The sequence below is a fragment of the Balearica regulorum genome, unplaced genomic scaffold (assembly GCF_011004875.1).
Source record: "Balearica regulorum gibbericeps isolate bBalReg1 unplaced genomic scaffold, bBalReg1.pri S39, whole genome shotgun sequence".
Taxonomy (NCBI): domain Eukaryota; kingdom Metazoa; phylum Chordata; class Aves; order Gruiformes; family Gruidae; genus Balearica; species Balearica regulorum.
The window spans coordinates 96,838-113,645 of record NW_022679030.1 but is presented as its reverse complement, the minus strand read 5'-3'; the positions used below and the strand labels follow the sequence as shown (position 1 = coordinate 113,645).

Sequence of the window (16,808 nt, the reverse complement as noted above, 5' to 3'; positions counted from 1 at the left end):
AGGCGATTGGTGACAGCCAACGTGGCTTCACTAAGGGCAAATGGTGCCTGACACATTTGGTGGCCTTCTATGATGGGGTTACAGTGTTGGTGGACAAGGGAGAGTGACTGATGTCATCTACCTGGACTTGTGCAAAGCATCTGACACTGTCCCACATGACAATCCTTGTCTCTAAATTGGAGAGACATGGATTTGACGGATGGACCACTCAGTGAATAAGGACTTGGCTGGACGGTCACAGTCAAAGAATTGTGGTCGAGGGCTCAATGTCCAAGTGCAGACCAGTGACGAGTGGCGTTCCTCAAGGGTCGGTACTGGGACTGGCGTTGTGTAACATCTTTCTCAGCGACACAGACAGTGGGATCGAGTGCACGCTCAGCAAATTTGCCAACACTACCAAGCTGTGTGATGAGTTGACACGCTGGAGGGAAGGGATGCCGTCCAGAGGGACCCTGACAGGCTTGAGAGGTGATGGCCTTAAGCTGAAGGAGGGGAGATGGAGACGAGATGTGCGGCAGAAATTCTTCCCAGTGAAGGTGGTGAGGCCCTGGCACAGGCTGCCCAGAGAAGCTGTGGCTGCCCCTGGCTCCCTGGCAGTGTTCAAGGCCAGGTTGGGTGGGGCTTTGGGCAAGCTGGGCTAGCGGAGAGTGTCCCTGCCTGTGGCAGGGGGTGGGACCGGATGAGCTGTGAGGTCCCTTCCAACCCAAACCAGGCTGTGATGCTATGTGCTTCTATGTCCCCAGCCATCCCCACCAGGTCCCTGCAGCGTCCCCAGCCACGTCCCCACCAGCTACCCCCACTGCCACACCATGTCCCACCACATCCACACCATGTCCCCAGCCGTCCCCTGTGCCGCAGGTGGCCGCCATCCCCCAGGAGCTGGTGCTCTTCTCCCGCTCACTCCACGCCAACATCGCCTACGGGCCCGAGAGCTGGAGCCGGGCGAGGTGACAGTGGCAGCCACCCGTGCGGGTGCCCACACCTCTATCACCCCCCTGCCCCGGGGCTATGGCACAGGGAGGAGGTGTTCCCCAAAATGGGGAGGCTGCGGTTTCCCTTTGCTGTTTTCTGCTTGGTTCCTCCTTGCAGGTTTATATTTTGATTCACGACTTGGTGACAGGTGCAGAAGCTCAGCTCGTCTTGTGTGGCATGGACTCTGAAGTCACAGCACACGCCGTAATTCTGAACTGGAAACTGAGCAGCCTGATGCCTCCGGTGCCCGTCTGGTGAGTACCTGTTCCTTCCGCAGGAAATATATTTACACTGCCGGGCCCTGCCCCCTTGATGCTCCATTGATGCTGCCCTTTATCCCCCCGGGGTCCTCCGCCCCGTTGCTTGGGGCCTGTTGCTAAGGCCGTTGCTAGGGGGCCGTTGCCAGGTTCCCGGCCCCGCCTCTGGCGCCTGCGCAGTTGCGGCTGCTCGCCCACGTGACTCGGCGGGAAGATGGCGGCCCCCGCGGGCCGGCGCTGAGCGCGGCGGGGCCTGGCGCTGTGGCGGTCGGTTTCTGTCGGCGCCACGTCGCGGCTTTTCGTGAAAAGCCTCCCCAGCGGGGTGAGTCCGCCGCACGGTTGCGGCTTCTGCGGCGTGGAGGGGTCCTTCCGGACCTAGAGGTGGGTCTGAGGGGACACCCCGGGGGGACGCGGGGTCCCGGGCAGGGAGGGGCCCCGGGAGGGGAGAGGGCCCTCGGTGTGGGGGGGACGGGGGTGAGCAGGGAGATTCTCTGGAGAGAGGGTCCTCGGTTCGGGGGGGGTTGGAGATATCCTGCGGGAAGAGCTCTGAGGGGTCAGGAGGTCGCGGGGATGTGCTGGGGGGCGGCGGTCCGTGTGGGAGAGCGGGGGGGCACCCTTGGGGGTAGGATGGTGGGGGAGCTGGGGCAGGGAGTGCCCCAGGAGAGGGCAGGGAGATGCCCGGGGGGGCGGAGGCAGAGTGTGGGACACCGGCTGGGGAGGTGCCCCAGGGGAGGGGAGCTGGCAGCCTCCCCGGGTGGGGGAGCGGAGCTCGTTGTGGCCGCTGTCCTCCCCTCGATCTGCGGGAGCTGGGCACAGGTGAGCACTGTGCCGCTCTGCTGCCATCCACGTCCCCCTGATGTGCGGAACATCGGACTCCACAACTGGGAAAGTTGTAAAGTAGGTATGTTTATTCAGCGCTGGGCAGCACGGGGGGGGTCATCCCACCAAAATCGTGCGCACCTTGCGGCAATTCCCTTTGAATTTTATACAACAAAATGTTACATATTCAAAAAGCGCCTGTACAGAGTCATGATCTTTCCGTGGCAAGGCGGTCTTATTACAATGAGTTCATTTCCATTGTCTCCGCCTTTAACTCCTCTCAGCTGCGCACGCGCAGTGCCTCTTGGTGGTCGTGGGCCGGGGTCTTAGGGATGAAGGCCGTATGTCTTCCTCACTGTGCACTTTTCACCTTCACCACAAAACTTACTCAGACCGGTTCCTAATTAGCAGAGAATCCTCCGTGTTCATTCCATTCTGATTTACTACCTCCTTATCTTGTGATTGGTTACAAAAATGCAAACAGAGGGAAGGGTCATCTTGACCCTTCCTTACGCTAGTTCTTGTTAAAACATCTTACGTAAGGGTTAAGATTACTAGATATGTGGCTTAAGCTAGTTAATGGTCCTGCCATTTCCCCTAAGTGTTAGTTCTCTCTATCACCGCGCTGGGTCCCACCGTGCCTGTGGCAGGGCAGCGCTGCGGGGCCCCGGGCTCCCTGAGAGCTGGCCGCACCCTTTAGCTGCGGGGGCGTTGCAGGCAGATCTGTACGCGTAGTGGATTCATGGAGGAGTTGAAGCGGTTTGGTAGCTGACGTGCGGGGTTTTTATCGGGGTTGTCACAGTACAGCGTGGTTCCTATGGCACTTCAGAAGCCCTCTGACAGCAAATGTTTTGGTTTGGACGCAAAGCGTTTCTCATTGCGTTGCTGATTTGCCTTCCTGTTGTCCTTCCTTGTTTCCCAGATGAAGGAAGATCGCTTTCGGAAGCTATTCGTCGCTTTTGGCACGCTGACTGATTGTTGCTTGAAATTCACTAAGGAGGGCAAGTTCCAGAAATTTGGCTTCATTGGCTACAAGTCTGAAGATGAAGCTCAAAGGGCACTGAACCATTTCAACAGAAGTTTCATTGACACCTCCAGAATCACAGTGAGCTGGTCTTTAAAAATATTTTCTTGGGATTCTTCAGAAAGTTTGTCACTTTGGTAGTCTTAGGGGTGAACAGCCAGGGGCTGAGAAAGCCTAGAGGTTAAGTCTTCTGCAGCAAACCAGCAAAGCCTGATGCCAGGGCTCGTTGCTGGAGTCTCGAGCAGACACTTGGCTCAGTTGGGCTGTGCTCGTGCACCAGCAGTGATTTCAGTGCTGCTTGGGACAACAGTGTCAGGTTTTGAGCTGTCATAGTCTGAACTTTTGAACTTGAGGGTCATTTCCCATTTAAAGTCATTCGTCTTGCTGGATGATTCACGATAAACAGGACAACTTACTTGATTCTGCTTAAATGAGCACACCAGACTGTTCCCCGTGTTGAGTGAACATGTAGCCCTGTGCTTTTAAAATGAACATCCGTATGGAGTTGCCTGTTCTTCTCCTGCACACACCCCCTCCATCCTGTCAGGATTATAAGAAGGGTTTCTGAGTGAGGCTTATCCAGCAGTTACAGAACCAGGGTGCTGAACATATGTTTAATTAAAGATCTGAATGAGTCTTTTCAGGTGGAGTTACACAAATCTTTTGGTGACCCTTCAACACCCAAAGCATGGAGTAAGCACTCTCAGAAGGCCCCTGCCTCAGAAAAACAGGCCCTGTGACAAGTACAGCTCCTGCAGGCACAAAGAAAGTGAGTTTTGCTTCTTTCCTTGAGGCTCTGACCTATGTCAGTGGCTTAGCAGAGAGAAGGGGACGGAGTAGCTGGGACAGCGGATGTTGGAGTCCTGGTTCTGGTATTTTCTGCCTTAGATTCTATGTTCTCTGTAGTATTAGGTTATGTGAGAAATGATCTTGGCTGTGCTTCTAATAAGCCTTTTGAAAAACGGTGTTGGTTTTTTTCCCTAGGATAAAAAGAAGAAAGATCCAACAGAAAACTTAAAGGAGGTGAGTTGAGGTTAAATCGCAATCCCTACGTTCTTGCTAGCTTGTGTGAAGAGCAAGAGCTGAATAACTCTTTTCTGTACTGCTTCCTGTGCTGTTAATTCAGGCAAGGTGTATGATTTAACCAACTGCCTGACAGTCCAATTCTACTGTAATAAACTATGATTTTAACAATCCCCACATCAGGGACCGATTTTTTAATTGTCAGCCACTCCTGTGTGAGCACAGCATCCAGGACAACCCTTGTTTCAACAATTAAGGTTTTTAACCATACGTGAGTGTGTTGGTTTTGCGTGGCAAGGTTTTGGTAGCGGGGGGGCTACAGGGGTGGCTTCTGTGAGAAGCTGCTAGAAGCTATCCCTGTGTCTGATAGAGCCAATGCCAGCCGGCTCCAAGACGGACCCGCCGCTGGCCAAGGCCAAGCCAATCAGCGCCTCTGTGATAACATATTTAAGAAAGACAAAAACAGTTAGAGAGCGCTTTTGCAGCCAGAGAGAGGAGTGAGAAGATGTAAGAACATCTGCAGACACCAAGGTCAGTGAAGAAGGAGGGGGAGGAGGTGCTCCAGGCGCCGGAGCAAGATCCCCCTGCAGCCCGTGGTGAAGACCATGGTGAAGTAGGCTGTTCCCCTGCAGCCCATGGAGGGAGGATGAGGGGGTGTAGAGATTCCACCTGCAGCCCGTGGAGGACCCCACGCCGGAGCAGGTGGAGACACCTGAAGGAGGCTGTGACCCCGTGGGAAGCCCGCGCTGGAGCAAGCTCCTGGCAGGACCTGTGGAGCCGTGGAGAGAGGAGCCCACGCCAGGGCAGGTTTGCTGACAGGACTTGTGACCCCGTGGGGGACCCACGCTGGAGCAGTTTGCTCCTGAAGGTCTGCACCCCGTGGAGGAGACTCACGTTGGAGAAGGCCGTGAAGGACTGTCTCCCGTGAGAGGGACTCCATGCTGGAGCAGGGGAATGATGAGAGGAGTCCTCCCCCTGAGGATGAAGAAGCGGCAGAAACAACGTGTGATGAACTGACCGTAACCCCCACTCCCCGTCCCCCTGTGCCGCTGGGGGGGGCGGAGGTTGAAGCCGGGAGTGAAGTTGAGCCCGGGAAGATGGGAGGGGTGGGGGGAGGTGTTTTAAGATTTGGTTTTATTTCTCATTCCTTTACTCTGTTTTGCTTAGTAATAAATAAGATGAATTCCCTCTCTAAGTTCGGTCTGTTTTGCTCATGATGATAATTAGAGAATGATCTCTCCCTGTCCTTATCTCGACCCGTAAGTTTTTTTTCATTGTACCTTTTCTCCCCTGTTGTCATGTTTAACTTGTACTTTTTTTTTGTTTTTTTAATGTTTTGTTTTTTTCTTTAAAGTACTTTCTAAACATGAATTACAAAAAGAAAGAGTAGGACTGAGAGATCTTGAGAAGACTTTAGTCACTTTAGGTGCTCACCTTGTGAGTGTAAAGGGGACTCCCCTCTTAGGGATTTTTCTGCATTGCTGGAAATGAGATGATATTTTTGAAATCAAACTCATTACTAGCTCTCCTGTGTCTGTCTTCACAGCTTGTCTGCTTGGTTTCTTTTTCAACAGCTGGAAGAAGATGAAACATTCCAGGAGTTCTTGGTGGTTTACCAGAAACGGTCTCAAGTGGCCACTTGGGCTAATGACACTTTGGCAGAGGAGCCCAAGAAGAGAAAATCAAAGGCAGCAGCCGATTATCTCAACTTTGATTCACACGAGTCTGAGGAGCTGAGTGAGGAGGAGGATGGGAATGGGAATGAACCCTCTGAAGATGAGAAGGAAACGCAAGGTACCGAGAGGAACTGTTACCCTTTGCTTGTCTTTGTCTCAGTGGACGTGGGAGCAGGTGTGCTCGTCGGACCGAACTCCGAGTCCTGCCTCCAAATGGAGACCGTGTAGTCGGGAAGGTGGTTTCTCAAGCGTGAGACTCATTCTGCGTGTGGTGGATGTATGGTTGTATTCTCAAGTTTGGGGAACTGGGGGAAATGCAGCTTCTGGTATTAAGGGGATGGCATTTGTGCTTTCCATGGGCCCTTAAGTCAATGCCTAGAAGAGAGTAACAGGGCAAACATCTGTGTCACTCCTTTCAGTGCTCTCCTAGCCAACGGCTGCTTTCATCTCCAGGATTTCCAGAGCTGGATGTGGTTTCTGTTTATTTAGTAACCCGTAGCTGATGTCTGTGAACTGGTTTGGTCCGCCTTTGAGGCGTATTTCTGGAAATGTTGGTGTGTCCTTGGGCCCTGTCAGAGTTGATGGGAACGGACAGAGTTCAGTGTCTTGGATCCGGAAAGGAAAACTCTATCTAGTGGAGCAGCGGGATAACTTAGACAACTGAGAAACCTGGGCTGCAGTTTGGTGTCTGTCATCTCAGTCTCCAGTGTCTCTGCACCAGCAACAAATGTGGGTTTGGAGCCGTTCTCCCTCCTTGTATGGTATTTCCTCATGCTGTTCTTTTGGAGTGAATGGCATTTCCCTGCTGCTTCTCACCTCTCTTTGGGTAACTGAAATGATCAGTTGAGCATTGGTAGGGAGGATTGTTTCGGAGAAACAGCTTCCTGTGTCCTTGACCCTGCAAAACTAAACCGAACAATTGAAAACCTTCTCTGGCATCTGTCTGAAGTATTTAGTTAAAATTGAGACAGAATACTCTGCTGTGGAGTTCCTCAATCTCCTTTTCAGTTTGTTTTGTACGTGAGCTGTTGCTTTGAAAAATAGTCATCCAGACATGTCGGTCTGGAATTGCTGAGATCAAATTGCTCTGCTATTCTCGAGCCTTTCCTCCCTGTGAAAAGGGAAGGGTAGAGGAGAGGAAGGTGGTTCTTGTGATTGTGTCTGTTCTCAGCTTTTACCTGGTTGGGCGGAGAGCAGCAGTGTGTGCGAAACCTCTCTGGTCTCTCCTCTCTGACAGCAAAGAAAGGAGAGAAGGCGGCAGCTACCAGCAAAGACCTCTCGGATATGGATTACCTGAAATCTAAAGTGGTGAAGGATTCTTCCTCCTCATCCAGTACAGAGGAGGAAACAGGTAGTGAGGAGGTGGAAGAGGAAGGCGAGAGCGAGGAGGATTCGGGCATTGCAGAAACCATTGGCACCCACGCAGATTAAAGGGGAAAGCCAAAAGCCCTACAAACACAGCAAGACACGCCAGCGGAGAAGAAGAAAAAAGGATCCACGCTAGAGGTGGAGCTGAATTAGACTTTTGCCTTATCTAAAGCAGGAGGTTTATGGAGATGGTGTGTGTCTGTCAGTCGCTCAGGGGATGCGCTGAAAGCCTGAAGTCTGTGGCACCCCAAGGTACCAGCTTTCTTTCCTCACTGGGCGGAAGCCATTTAAAAAAGCTTGCTGGATCGCCTCTTAGTGCTGATTGAATTCCTCCCCGCCAAGAGAGGGCTTCCAAACAAGTGCTGCTCGTGCCCTTTTCTGAGGCTTTTCTGTTTTTCCTGTGTCCTTCTCTCTCTCTACAGAAAACGCTGTTATGCAGAACTCAGTTTTTAGCAACTGGGTTTAACTATCCCAGCCAAACCTGCACCCTCCTGCCCAGGCTGATGCAGTTGCAAGATTCTCTGCTTCTTGTGCAAGACCAGCTGCTTGTGCTATGACTTTTGCTGTTTTTCACCCAATGTTTTTTCTTCCCGCCCCCCCTTCTGTCCAGAACCAAGACAGCTCAGCGCAAGGCAGCACACCACACACGGCGAAACTTCGTGGTGCCCCCTGAACATCACTGAGGTAAGCTTTGTTACAAAGCTGGGAATGGAGGCGTGGGGGTGTCTTCAGTGTGTAACTCAGCATGATCTTTGCAGAGGTTTCTGTCTTCACTTCTGGAGCTGTTTTGAGGGTTGTATGGGCAGTCAGGAAAACTTTTGAACTGGCTTTGTGCAGAGATGTTGTGGTGCATGTAGTGTTTTTACAGTGTATATAAAAAAACTGTAAATCTCAAACTTGGTGCTTCCTCTATCTGAGAACTTACTTAAACAATTATAATTCTTCCTGCAGCAAAAGATACAGGAATTCTTCTTGCCAGTGGCAATCCGGATAGGAAAAAGTGCCCAGGGGAAAAATACAGGTACATGTGGAAGGGAGGTTGGATCTGTGAGTCAGAGGACCTCTCGATCACCCCTCTGCTCTTTCATCTGCAGTTCCAAATTGCTGGCTCATGTCCCGATTGTTCCAGACCTTTCTGTGACTTTGCAGCTCACCTGCCCTAGCTGCTGTCCGTAGGATGCCATGGGCAGAGGAGTGTTGGCTGTGCTCCCTTAGGAGCAGCAGCAGGAGCCTTTCCTTTGATCTGCCTCCAGAACTTCCCTAACCATCCCAAACCATGCCAAGGAAAGCTTTCTTCCCCAGGTTCACCTGCAGCAGTGCCCAGGGACTTTGCTGACCTGTGCATATCGGCTGCAGAGCAGTCTTCAGCCGAGGTGGGTCTCCTGACAGGCTGAAGGAGCAGGTCCTCAGAGCTGACAGGGAACTTGGCTATATGCTGTTTTCCTTTCATAGCCTAGCAGCAGGTGCACCTTTTATTTGCTGTTGGAGACACCTGTGAAAGCCTCCTTCAGCTGTTAAATCAGGCTGCTTTGGTTTGCATGTAGAAATGAGGTTTTAAAAGGCAGACTTCCAGTCTGCCTTTCAGGCTGGATTGACACTTGGATGGGAGCAAAATGCTTTATCTATAGGAATCCATATTAAAGAAAGTCCAATTCACCCTTAATTAGCCAATTAGTGGTTGTGTGTTCCCCACATGATGCTCAGTTGAACCTTTCCTTCCTCCAAGCTTACATCTTTGTTGACTTGAAGAGTGAAGCAGAAGTGCAAAGGGCCTTGAAGCGAAAAAAAGAAGACATAGGTGAGGGCTGTTTGTTCCTTCTTGTTCTGGCTGATGTTGCTGGCAGAGTGCTCAGCTGCTGAAGTGTTCGCTGTGGAAGTATCTTCTGTTCTTTTAGGTTTTTTTCCAGGCAGATGGTGGGGGTGGTTTCCTCTGCTCAGCTAACACGGGATTAACCGGATTTCCGTGTCGGGAGCAGCAAAGAATTGGCAAGTGACTGAGCTGTGCCTGTTGCTCTTTGGCCCTTGGTTTTTGTCATGCTTCAAGTGTATCTTGCTCTTGATATAAAAATGATACTGTTTAAATCTGGTTGGAATGGTGTTGGGGGTTTGTACAAATTAGTTTGTAAGCCTGTGTCTGAAGCCCGTTCTTGGCCTATGTCCCATCCCACTCAGGGGGTGAGGTTAACTTTTTAATTCTCTGCGTGGTAAGCAGAAGTAATGACAATTACTTTAGAGGTTCAAACCAATCATAAATTTACTTAAAGCTCAGTGGAACTACAAAAGATAGAGGCTTGGCAAAAGTCATAACAATGCTCAAAACTTAGCAGAACCATGAAAGGTAAGGGTTTAGTAAAACATGTGACAATATTACCCTAATGTGTCGAAAATTAAGTTAGAGACAAAGAGAGTGATAGAGAGGAAAAGAAAGAGAGAAAGAAAAGAGAGAGAGAGAAAAGATATCACCACCGTTGGATCCAGCGATGTTCTCTGCTCATAGCTGTAGTCTTCAGGTGGTGGGCGTGCGCCGAAATGCTTCCACTTTTTATAACCTGATGTGCCTGCCCCATAGGCGGGGGTCTGTCATCACTGAGCAGGCGCAGTATGTGCTCAGGAATGTTCAGAAACGTTCTAGAAATGAGTCGGTGGGTTGTGGGGGTCCTGGGGGTTTCACTGCCCCCCTCCCCCCAGGGCTGACCAAGTGAGTGGTGACCTGTCACAGGCACATGGTGCACAGGGCACAGATGGTCATTGTTTACGTGTTTCAGGAATAGAGGAGTGGTCTCACAAGATGTTATCCTGCCTCCGCAGGCTCCGTCCTTGTTCAACACTCCCTGGTCATCATCAGCCCATCCCTGTCCATGTCAAGACGGGGGTTTGCGACATTCACTTGTTATCAGGGCCTTACAGGGGGCAGGTGTTTTAAGATTTGATTTTATTTCTCATTACTCTGTTTTACCTAGTAATAAATGAGATGAATTTCCTCTCTAAGTTCAGTCTGTTTTGCTCGTGATGATAATTAGTGAGTGATCTCTCCCTGTCATTATCTCAACCCATAAGCTTTTTGTTACACTTTTTCTCCCCTGTTTGGTGAACAAGGGGAGTGATAGAGCAGCTCTGGTGGGCACCTGGCCCCAGGCAGGGTCAGCCCACCACAACCCTCCAAAATAGATGGTGATTCCCCAGCCCCTGTCTTCCCCCTGCATTTCACAAGGCCCTGCATGGAGGGAGGACCCTCCCTCAATCCCAGGAGTTATGCAAAGGCCGTTCCCCTTACAAATACCCTTCCATTCCCTGAGCTTGCCTCTTAGTTTCCTCAATTTCTTGCTTCACAGCGATGCTGCAGAGCTGGGCCCTGGCTCCCACACAGTCTCACTACCTCCCTCTTGGGTTTCTTGTACGTGCATTTTACCAAAGCCTCGTGCTTCTCAGCTTGAATGGTTTAAAATGCATTAAAATAAAGCTATGGAGTGTTCTGAGACAAACTCCCTATTTCATTTATTCTCCAAAATCTCAAACATGAGGTTCCTTGCTCGGGGAAAAACCTTCTCCCGGGCTGGGAAACAACCCAGTGTGAGGTGTAAGTGCACATCAGCCATGCCCGGGGGGCTGCAAGCCAGGTCTGTCACACCAAACCCTGGGCAAAATAAACCCCAAAACACCACCGCCAGCTGTTCCTAGTATGGTCCGGCCCCTGTGAGATGAAGGGACGAGGTGCCGCCGAGTGGGTGAGCCACCTCCGGACATGGGCAAGCTGCTGCCGGGTGCAATCGCACCCGCAACGCTGGGCCTGGGTGTCCCCGAGTGGGGGGGACTGGAAGCAGGACCCGAGCATCCCCGGTGCCGGGGAGCCGGCCTTCCCTGGGCCTTCCCCAGGCCAGGAGCCGCTAGAGGACAATAGCGGTATGTCCCACACCCACAGTGGCTGAAGGCTGGCCGGGGAGCGGCTGGGGGACCCCCAGGGATGCTGTCCTGGTTTCAGCTGAGAGGATTGATTTTCTTCATAGTAGCTAGTGTGGGGATATGTTTTGGATTTGTGCTGGAGACAGCATTGATAATTAGAGATGTTTTTGTTCTATGGACTTATTGTTGAGCAGTGTTTACACAGGGCCAAGGCCTTTTCTGCTTCTTGCACTGCCCTGCCAGCAGGATGGCTGGGGGTGGACAAGAAGTTGGGAGGAGACACAGACAGGACAGGTGACCCAAACTGACCAAAGGGATATTCCATACCATATGACATCATGCTCAGTTTATAAGGAGCTTGGGGGAAGAGGGGGGGGGGCGGCGGCGTTCAGAGCAATGGCGTTTGTCTTCCCAAGTAACCGTTATGCGTAACAGAGCCCTGCTTTCCTGGAGATGGCTGAACATCTGCCTGCCCATGGGAAGTGGTGAATGAATTCCTTGCTTTGCTTTGCTTGTGCGCGTGGCTTTTGCTTTACCTGTTAAACTGTCTTTATCTCAACCCACGAGTTTTCTCACTTTAACTCTTCCAATTCTCTTCCCCATCCCGATGTGGGGGAGTGAGCGAGCAGCTGCATGGTGCTCAGCTGCCAGCTGGGGTAAAACCATGACAGATGTGCAGGGGCTGCTCAGGTGTCCATAGGGATGCACCAGGGTGTCTTTCTTTCCTGAAGATTAAAAAAAAAAAAAAAAAAGAAGTCTTTTTGAACTTTTCTGCTCAGTGGGTAAGGGAGACACACCTTTAGCATCCACACAGCATCTAGGACATCGCAGATGCTCCCAAGCTATTGCAGCTCAGAGCCACCACTCCAACACAAAGCAGAGAGGTACAGCCCCAGGTGAGCTGCTTTTTATCTCCTGCTAATTAGGCTAATTTAGGGAAAACCTGTTCCTGCCCAAGATAGGCAGGTGTCAGCAGTTAGTTTCCACCTTGCCAGAAATACTAGAGCCACTCTGGTGTGCCTCTGATTTTAGTGGGGATGCATTTCTTCACTCCCACAATGCTCCCATCACCTCTCCATTGGACATTCCCTTTGCCCCAGGCCTGGAAGCTGGTTGCTCCCCAGTCCGACCCTTTGCTCTCCGTTACCCTTTGGGGAAGGGCCTGCCCTGCTGCTTCCCCTCCACCACATCCTCATTGACACGGAGGGGCTCACAGGAGAAGCACCCCAGCCCTGCCACCTTTGTGTTTGGCCGGTCCCCAGCTCCATCCCCTGCTCTGGGTGCTTCCCCCGGGTGCCACCAGCCCCTCGTTTATCAGGCTGGGGCAGTGGGAGATAGGGAGGGAGGCCGATAAGCCCTGAAGTGGCAGCGTGCTGTAAACATTCCCACTGGTGCTGTTACATTGGAGCGCTGGGAAAATGCCTCCAGCCCCCCGGCCCACCAGTGCAGTGGGTTGGGGCTGGGGGGCTGCAGAGCTGTTGGAAAGCACAGGAGGAGGAGTCGTGTTGGAGCTGAAGTGTTTTGCTCGCAGGCTGCAGGGCTGGCTGCTGCCTCCCAGGGTACCAGGGCTTGACAGGGGTCTGACCAGCAGCCCGAGGAAGGCTGCTTTGGCATCTGACCCTGCAGTCCATCTCCATCCATAGGCTTCACTGCCTATTTTCCCCAGCTGGTAAGAAAACTCACTTCTCCCTCCCTCCCTCCCTCCCTCCCTCTGTCTCCCAGGCCACCGGTGGCCAGAGGTCTCAGCTGGCTGGAAACATGCTGGTTGGGTGTTTTAGCTCTTTCGCAGGAGCTCTGGTATCCACACAGACCTCTCTTTGCATGTACCTGGAGGACCAGCACGTGTGAAAGGCTGTGGTCCTCCTTTCATAATGATCTGTACCCGTTTTAAACCCATTTTCCACCAGTAAAAACAACCAATCACAATAAGGTTTAGCAGATTGCACCCTGCTTACTACAATTTATTGTGGAGCGGAGAACGCAAACCCTTCAAGCCACTTGTCATCGAGGAAAAGGGACTCTTTCCTTGTGGCAGCTCCTCTGCATGGGTGTAACCGTGGGATAGGGGCCATGAAACAGAAACTATAGAATCAGGTTGAGATAATTAGTTTGTAACCAAGGTAATAGGTAATGAAGCTAACTGACCATGGCAAGGTACAATGCTGCTGCGTTCCATGTACAGTCCCTACCCAACTGGTTTGGGAATATTAATCTTATGAAGTAAGTTGTTACGGACAGGTGCACCCACAACAAGGGTACTGCGCGTGCCCACAAGAAGAGGGTCACCCAGCGGACACGGGTGCGAGACCACTGATGACCACCAGAGACCCTTGAGGACCACCGACTCCAATCACTGAGCATGCGTGACGGGGAGGAGAATATGGAAATGGATTCTAAGAAATGATTCTCATAGGACTGCCTTTTCTTGGAAAAACGAGGAATATGTATGTTTTGCTCCTACATAACCTGTGTGTTGGTGATCACCTGGCATGCACGTTAGGTGGAGCTATCCCCCGTGCATCCAGCGCTGCAATAACGAATGCCTGCCTTTTAACACTACATTGGTGTTCCGAGGTTGATTCCTGGGTTTTGGTGACATGCGCTCAGCCCAAGCTGAGACCCTGTCACCCACCTCTCACCTGGCACTAAGTTTATCTAGGTTCAGGTTTGGAAATGCTGATGGTTGTCAGGGTTCCTATTATTGGCTCTGCAAAATGAGGTGTATCAGCAGAGGCACCCTCAGCTGGGGCACACCATCAGCCGTGCCACTGCTGGAGCAGACACGGGAGCGCGCGAACTGAAAAACCCCTCCAACTTGCACCCCAAGACCATGCAACTGGCAGGTTTCAAAGCCTGCAGGTGGTTGCAGGGTTCACAGAAAAGTGATCCAGTTCATAAATATCTTAAAACAAAGCCTTGGTGGGTGTCAGGACAGAAGAACATAATCTGACACCAGAACAGTGCTATCCTCTCCGAAATGCCTGGTGCATCGAGACTGGCCCACGGATTGGAGGGAACCTGCCCTGGGAGTCTTTTCCCATTTAAAGTGAAAAATTTGGAATGCCACCTGTGATTTTTCTTCTTCCTTGTCAGGGGTTGAATGCAACTCCCCCAAAGCACAGCACTGGGATGGACGGTCTTACTCTGAAGTGATACTGCTGTAAACGGGAGCAGACCAGAGCCAGTCCTGGCTACAGCACAAACAGGGTGGCATGTGTCACCGGAGATGACCGGTCCTGGCAGAGCGGTGGCACCTGGAGGAAGAGTGCCAGCCGTGGGAAAGGGGGCACAGCCTCACGTCGCCCTTCCCAAGCAGGCAGAGCTGGGGCTGAGAAACAGATGGAGTCAGCAGGACAAAAAGCCCAATGAAAATCTATCCGTGGGGTGGGTACCACAAAAGTCAGGAGAAACGGGTGCTGGCAAAGCAGCACTGGAGGGAGAGGGGGCTGTAGCCCTGCAGAGCCCGTGGTACCCGTGGCCTCTGCAGGGCCCCACACTGCAGTCTGAGTCACCGGTTGTAAATCCTCACGCACTGGGGCTGATGCATCTCTGTGCTGGGTAAGAGAAGTGGGAAACAATCTCCTGTTCTCCCTCCCATCCTGATGCACCTTTCCAGGGACCGACCCAGACATGGTGCCACCCAGCCCGAGGAGGTGGCAACACGGGCAGGCGACAACTGTGGGGTACAGGAGCAGTGTTGGTCCTGTTGGCAAGAGTCAGTTGGAAGCAAGGGACATGGTCTCAGCATCCCCACAAGAACTGGACGCTGTTGTCCTTATCTCGCACCAAGCAGCATCCCTCTCTCCTGCCCACATCTCACTTTGAAAGCCACAGTGAGTGGCCCTGCTTTGTGACGTGCTGCCTTTGTCCTACGTAACACTCAGAAACCAAGGTGTAATCACATTGTTTTGGAGGCAAAGGTTAGAAAGATCATCTTCTCCAAATGAAGTTTCCTGTAGTGGAAAGATGCATCCCGGAACAGCGCTGGGATGGGCAGTTGTAGCTCTTGGGTGGAGATGATGCGTTCTAGGGCTGGAGCAGCGTGGATCCGATCTGTTCCTAGCAGTGCCAAAATTGCTCTGGGTTCTTGCTGTTCCCTCTCTGGCCAGGGCTGGGAGAGGCTGACAACTGCATCTGTAAGCAGGGCTCTGCACAAAGCACTGTGGGTTTGGGATGGATTGGTAGCTGCCGTGATTTTAGATGTCATGTGGCTTCACACATAGTTGGTAAAGCTCCTCTTCATCTTCCCAGTAACCAAACGTGAATCACATCACAATAGGGTTCCATTGCCAGCCACCCTGAGAAATCAGCAATGGATTCTTCTACTAGGTTGGTAGAAGGATGGTAACCGCATCTTCATAGCACTCATCCTCCTTGCCACCTGCCTTACTTGATCCATCACAGGTCAAATTCAGCACTGCCATGATGAAACACATGGCCTGCTCCTGTTGGGGATAAGGGTCCAAGGATGATGCTGTGACCAATTCATATCCTTGGTAGATGAGGTGTGAAATAGGTCCCTGAACAGATGATGTAGCTTTAGCACTGGGAAAGCATCACAACGCATCCTTGCAATGGCCCGGTCAGGTGGGGCCAAGAGCACGGAAGGAGGTTTCCTCTCTGCAGGCTGTGCTGCGGGAAGCCCTGCAAGGAACTGGCTACAGGATCGCTCTGGCTCCATCCCCCCGCAGTGGTTTTACAGGCCCCGGCAGGACTCGTATTCAGTAGAAGCATGTGAATTTAGGAGAGGGGGCAGAGAGAGAGTAACTCCCTGTGAGTGGACAAATGTAATAAACACACTCACTAACCACTTTTCAGAATACACACATAATAATATGTGGTATTTATATTTTTACCACCCCAGTGGGATATTGGCAACTAAATTGGATTTTCCCACCCTGACTTAAATAAACGTTCAGGAGTGGAAAGAACAGATTGCCTTTGCCTGAAACAACCATGTGCTCATTCCAGGGGGATGGCAGCTGAGCGATCCTCATTTCTCTGGACCAGTTAGACCTTGCAAAGCTTCCCCCTCTTCTCCCCGAGCTCTGTAGAACCCACTCACATTGGGCCTGATCCAAGCTCCACCAAAGTTGGTGGAAAGTGTCCATTTGGCTCACATAGATTTGTACGAATCCCTTGGCCATTAAAATGGAGACAAAATGTTGGGTGGGTAGAGTCCAAACATTTCCATCCCTCCTCAGAAAAATCTTTACCCACATTTCAGACCTGATCCCTGAAACGTCTGTCCATTAGGAATGGCCACAGGAGAGCGATGCCCAGGAAAGGGCCGCCCTCCCCTACCCCCAGTAGGTACCTTTAAGGCCACAGGCTCCCCAACTGCCAGGATAGCCCTTTATGGCTCTTTGCATAGCCATGACAGTGGCCTCCTGATGTCACAAGCTACCTCACCACATTCTGTTCCAGACCCTACAAATACTGCCCCCCCCCTCCCCCGCCCCCAGCACTTGTCCCACATTCGTTGAGCTTTCGAGTCCTTGAATTCCACACTGGTTGGAAGAATGAAGACCCAAAGAGGCAAAGCGAGTGGGCACTCATCTCTGTGTGGGCGCCCACAGAAGCAGCTGCAGGAGGCGCAGAGGAAGAGGCTGCGTCAGAGGGGAGGCACCGTCAGCTGCACGGTCATCTTTCACGTAGATGATGGTGCAGATCCAATGGAGGTGGATCCACCTGAAGACGAGGAGGAGCCGATGGAAGTAGATCCACCTCCAGGATGGCTCCCCTGGCACCACAACATCGTGCCAGGGC

The 16,808-nt window shown here is 51.9% G+C and overlaps 1 protein-coding gene across 1 annotated transcript; it reads left to right on the top strand.

Moving 5' to 3' along the window:
• Positions 1-5,461: 5,461 nt before the first annotated feature.
• LOC142599696 (putative RNA-binding protein 19) lies at positions 5,462-7,788 on the top strand. The gene is made up of 4 exons (XM_075741432.1): positions 5,462-5,481; positions 5,642-5,889; positions 7,009-7,277; positions 7,750-7,788. Exons 1-3 carry the CDS (start codon positions 5,462-5,464, stop codon positions 7,200-7,202), a joined length of 462 nt encoding a protein of 153 aa, XP_075597547.1. The 3' UTR covers positions 7,203-7,277; positions 7,750-7,788.
• Positions 7,789-16,808: the final 9,020 nt, after the last annotated feature.

Bases quoted from the DNA above. Each gene is read 5' to 3' on its own strand.
- LOC142599696 (XM_075741432.1), top strand. From the start codon at position 5,462: ATGAATTACAAAAAGAAAGA. The intron at 5,482-5,641 runs GTAGGACTGAGA...CTGTCTTCACAG, and splicing joins ATGAATTACAAAAAGAAAGA to CTTGTCTGCTTGGTTTCTTT. The intron at 5,890-7,008 runs GTACCGAGAGGA...CCTCTCTGACAG, and splicing joins AGATGAGAAGGAAACGCAAG to CAAAGAAAGGAGAGAAGGCG.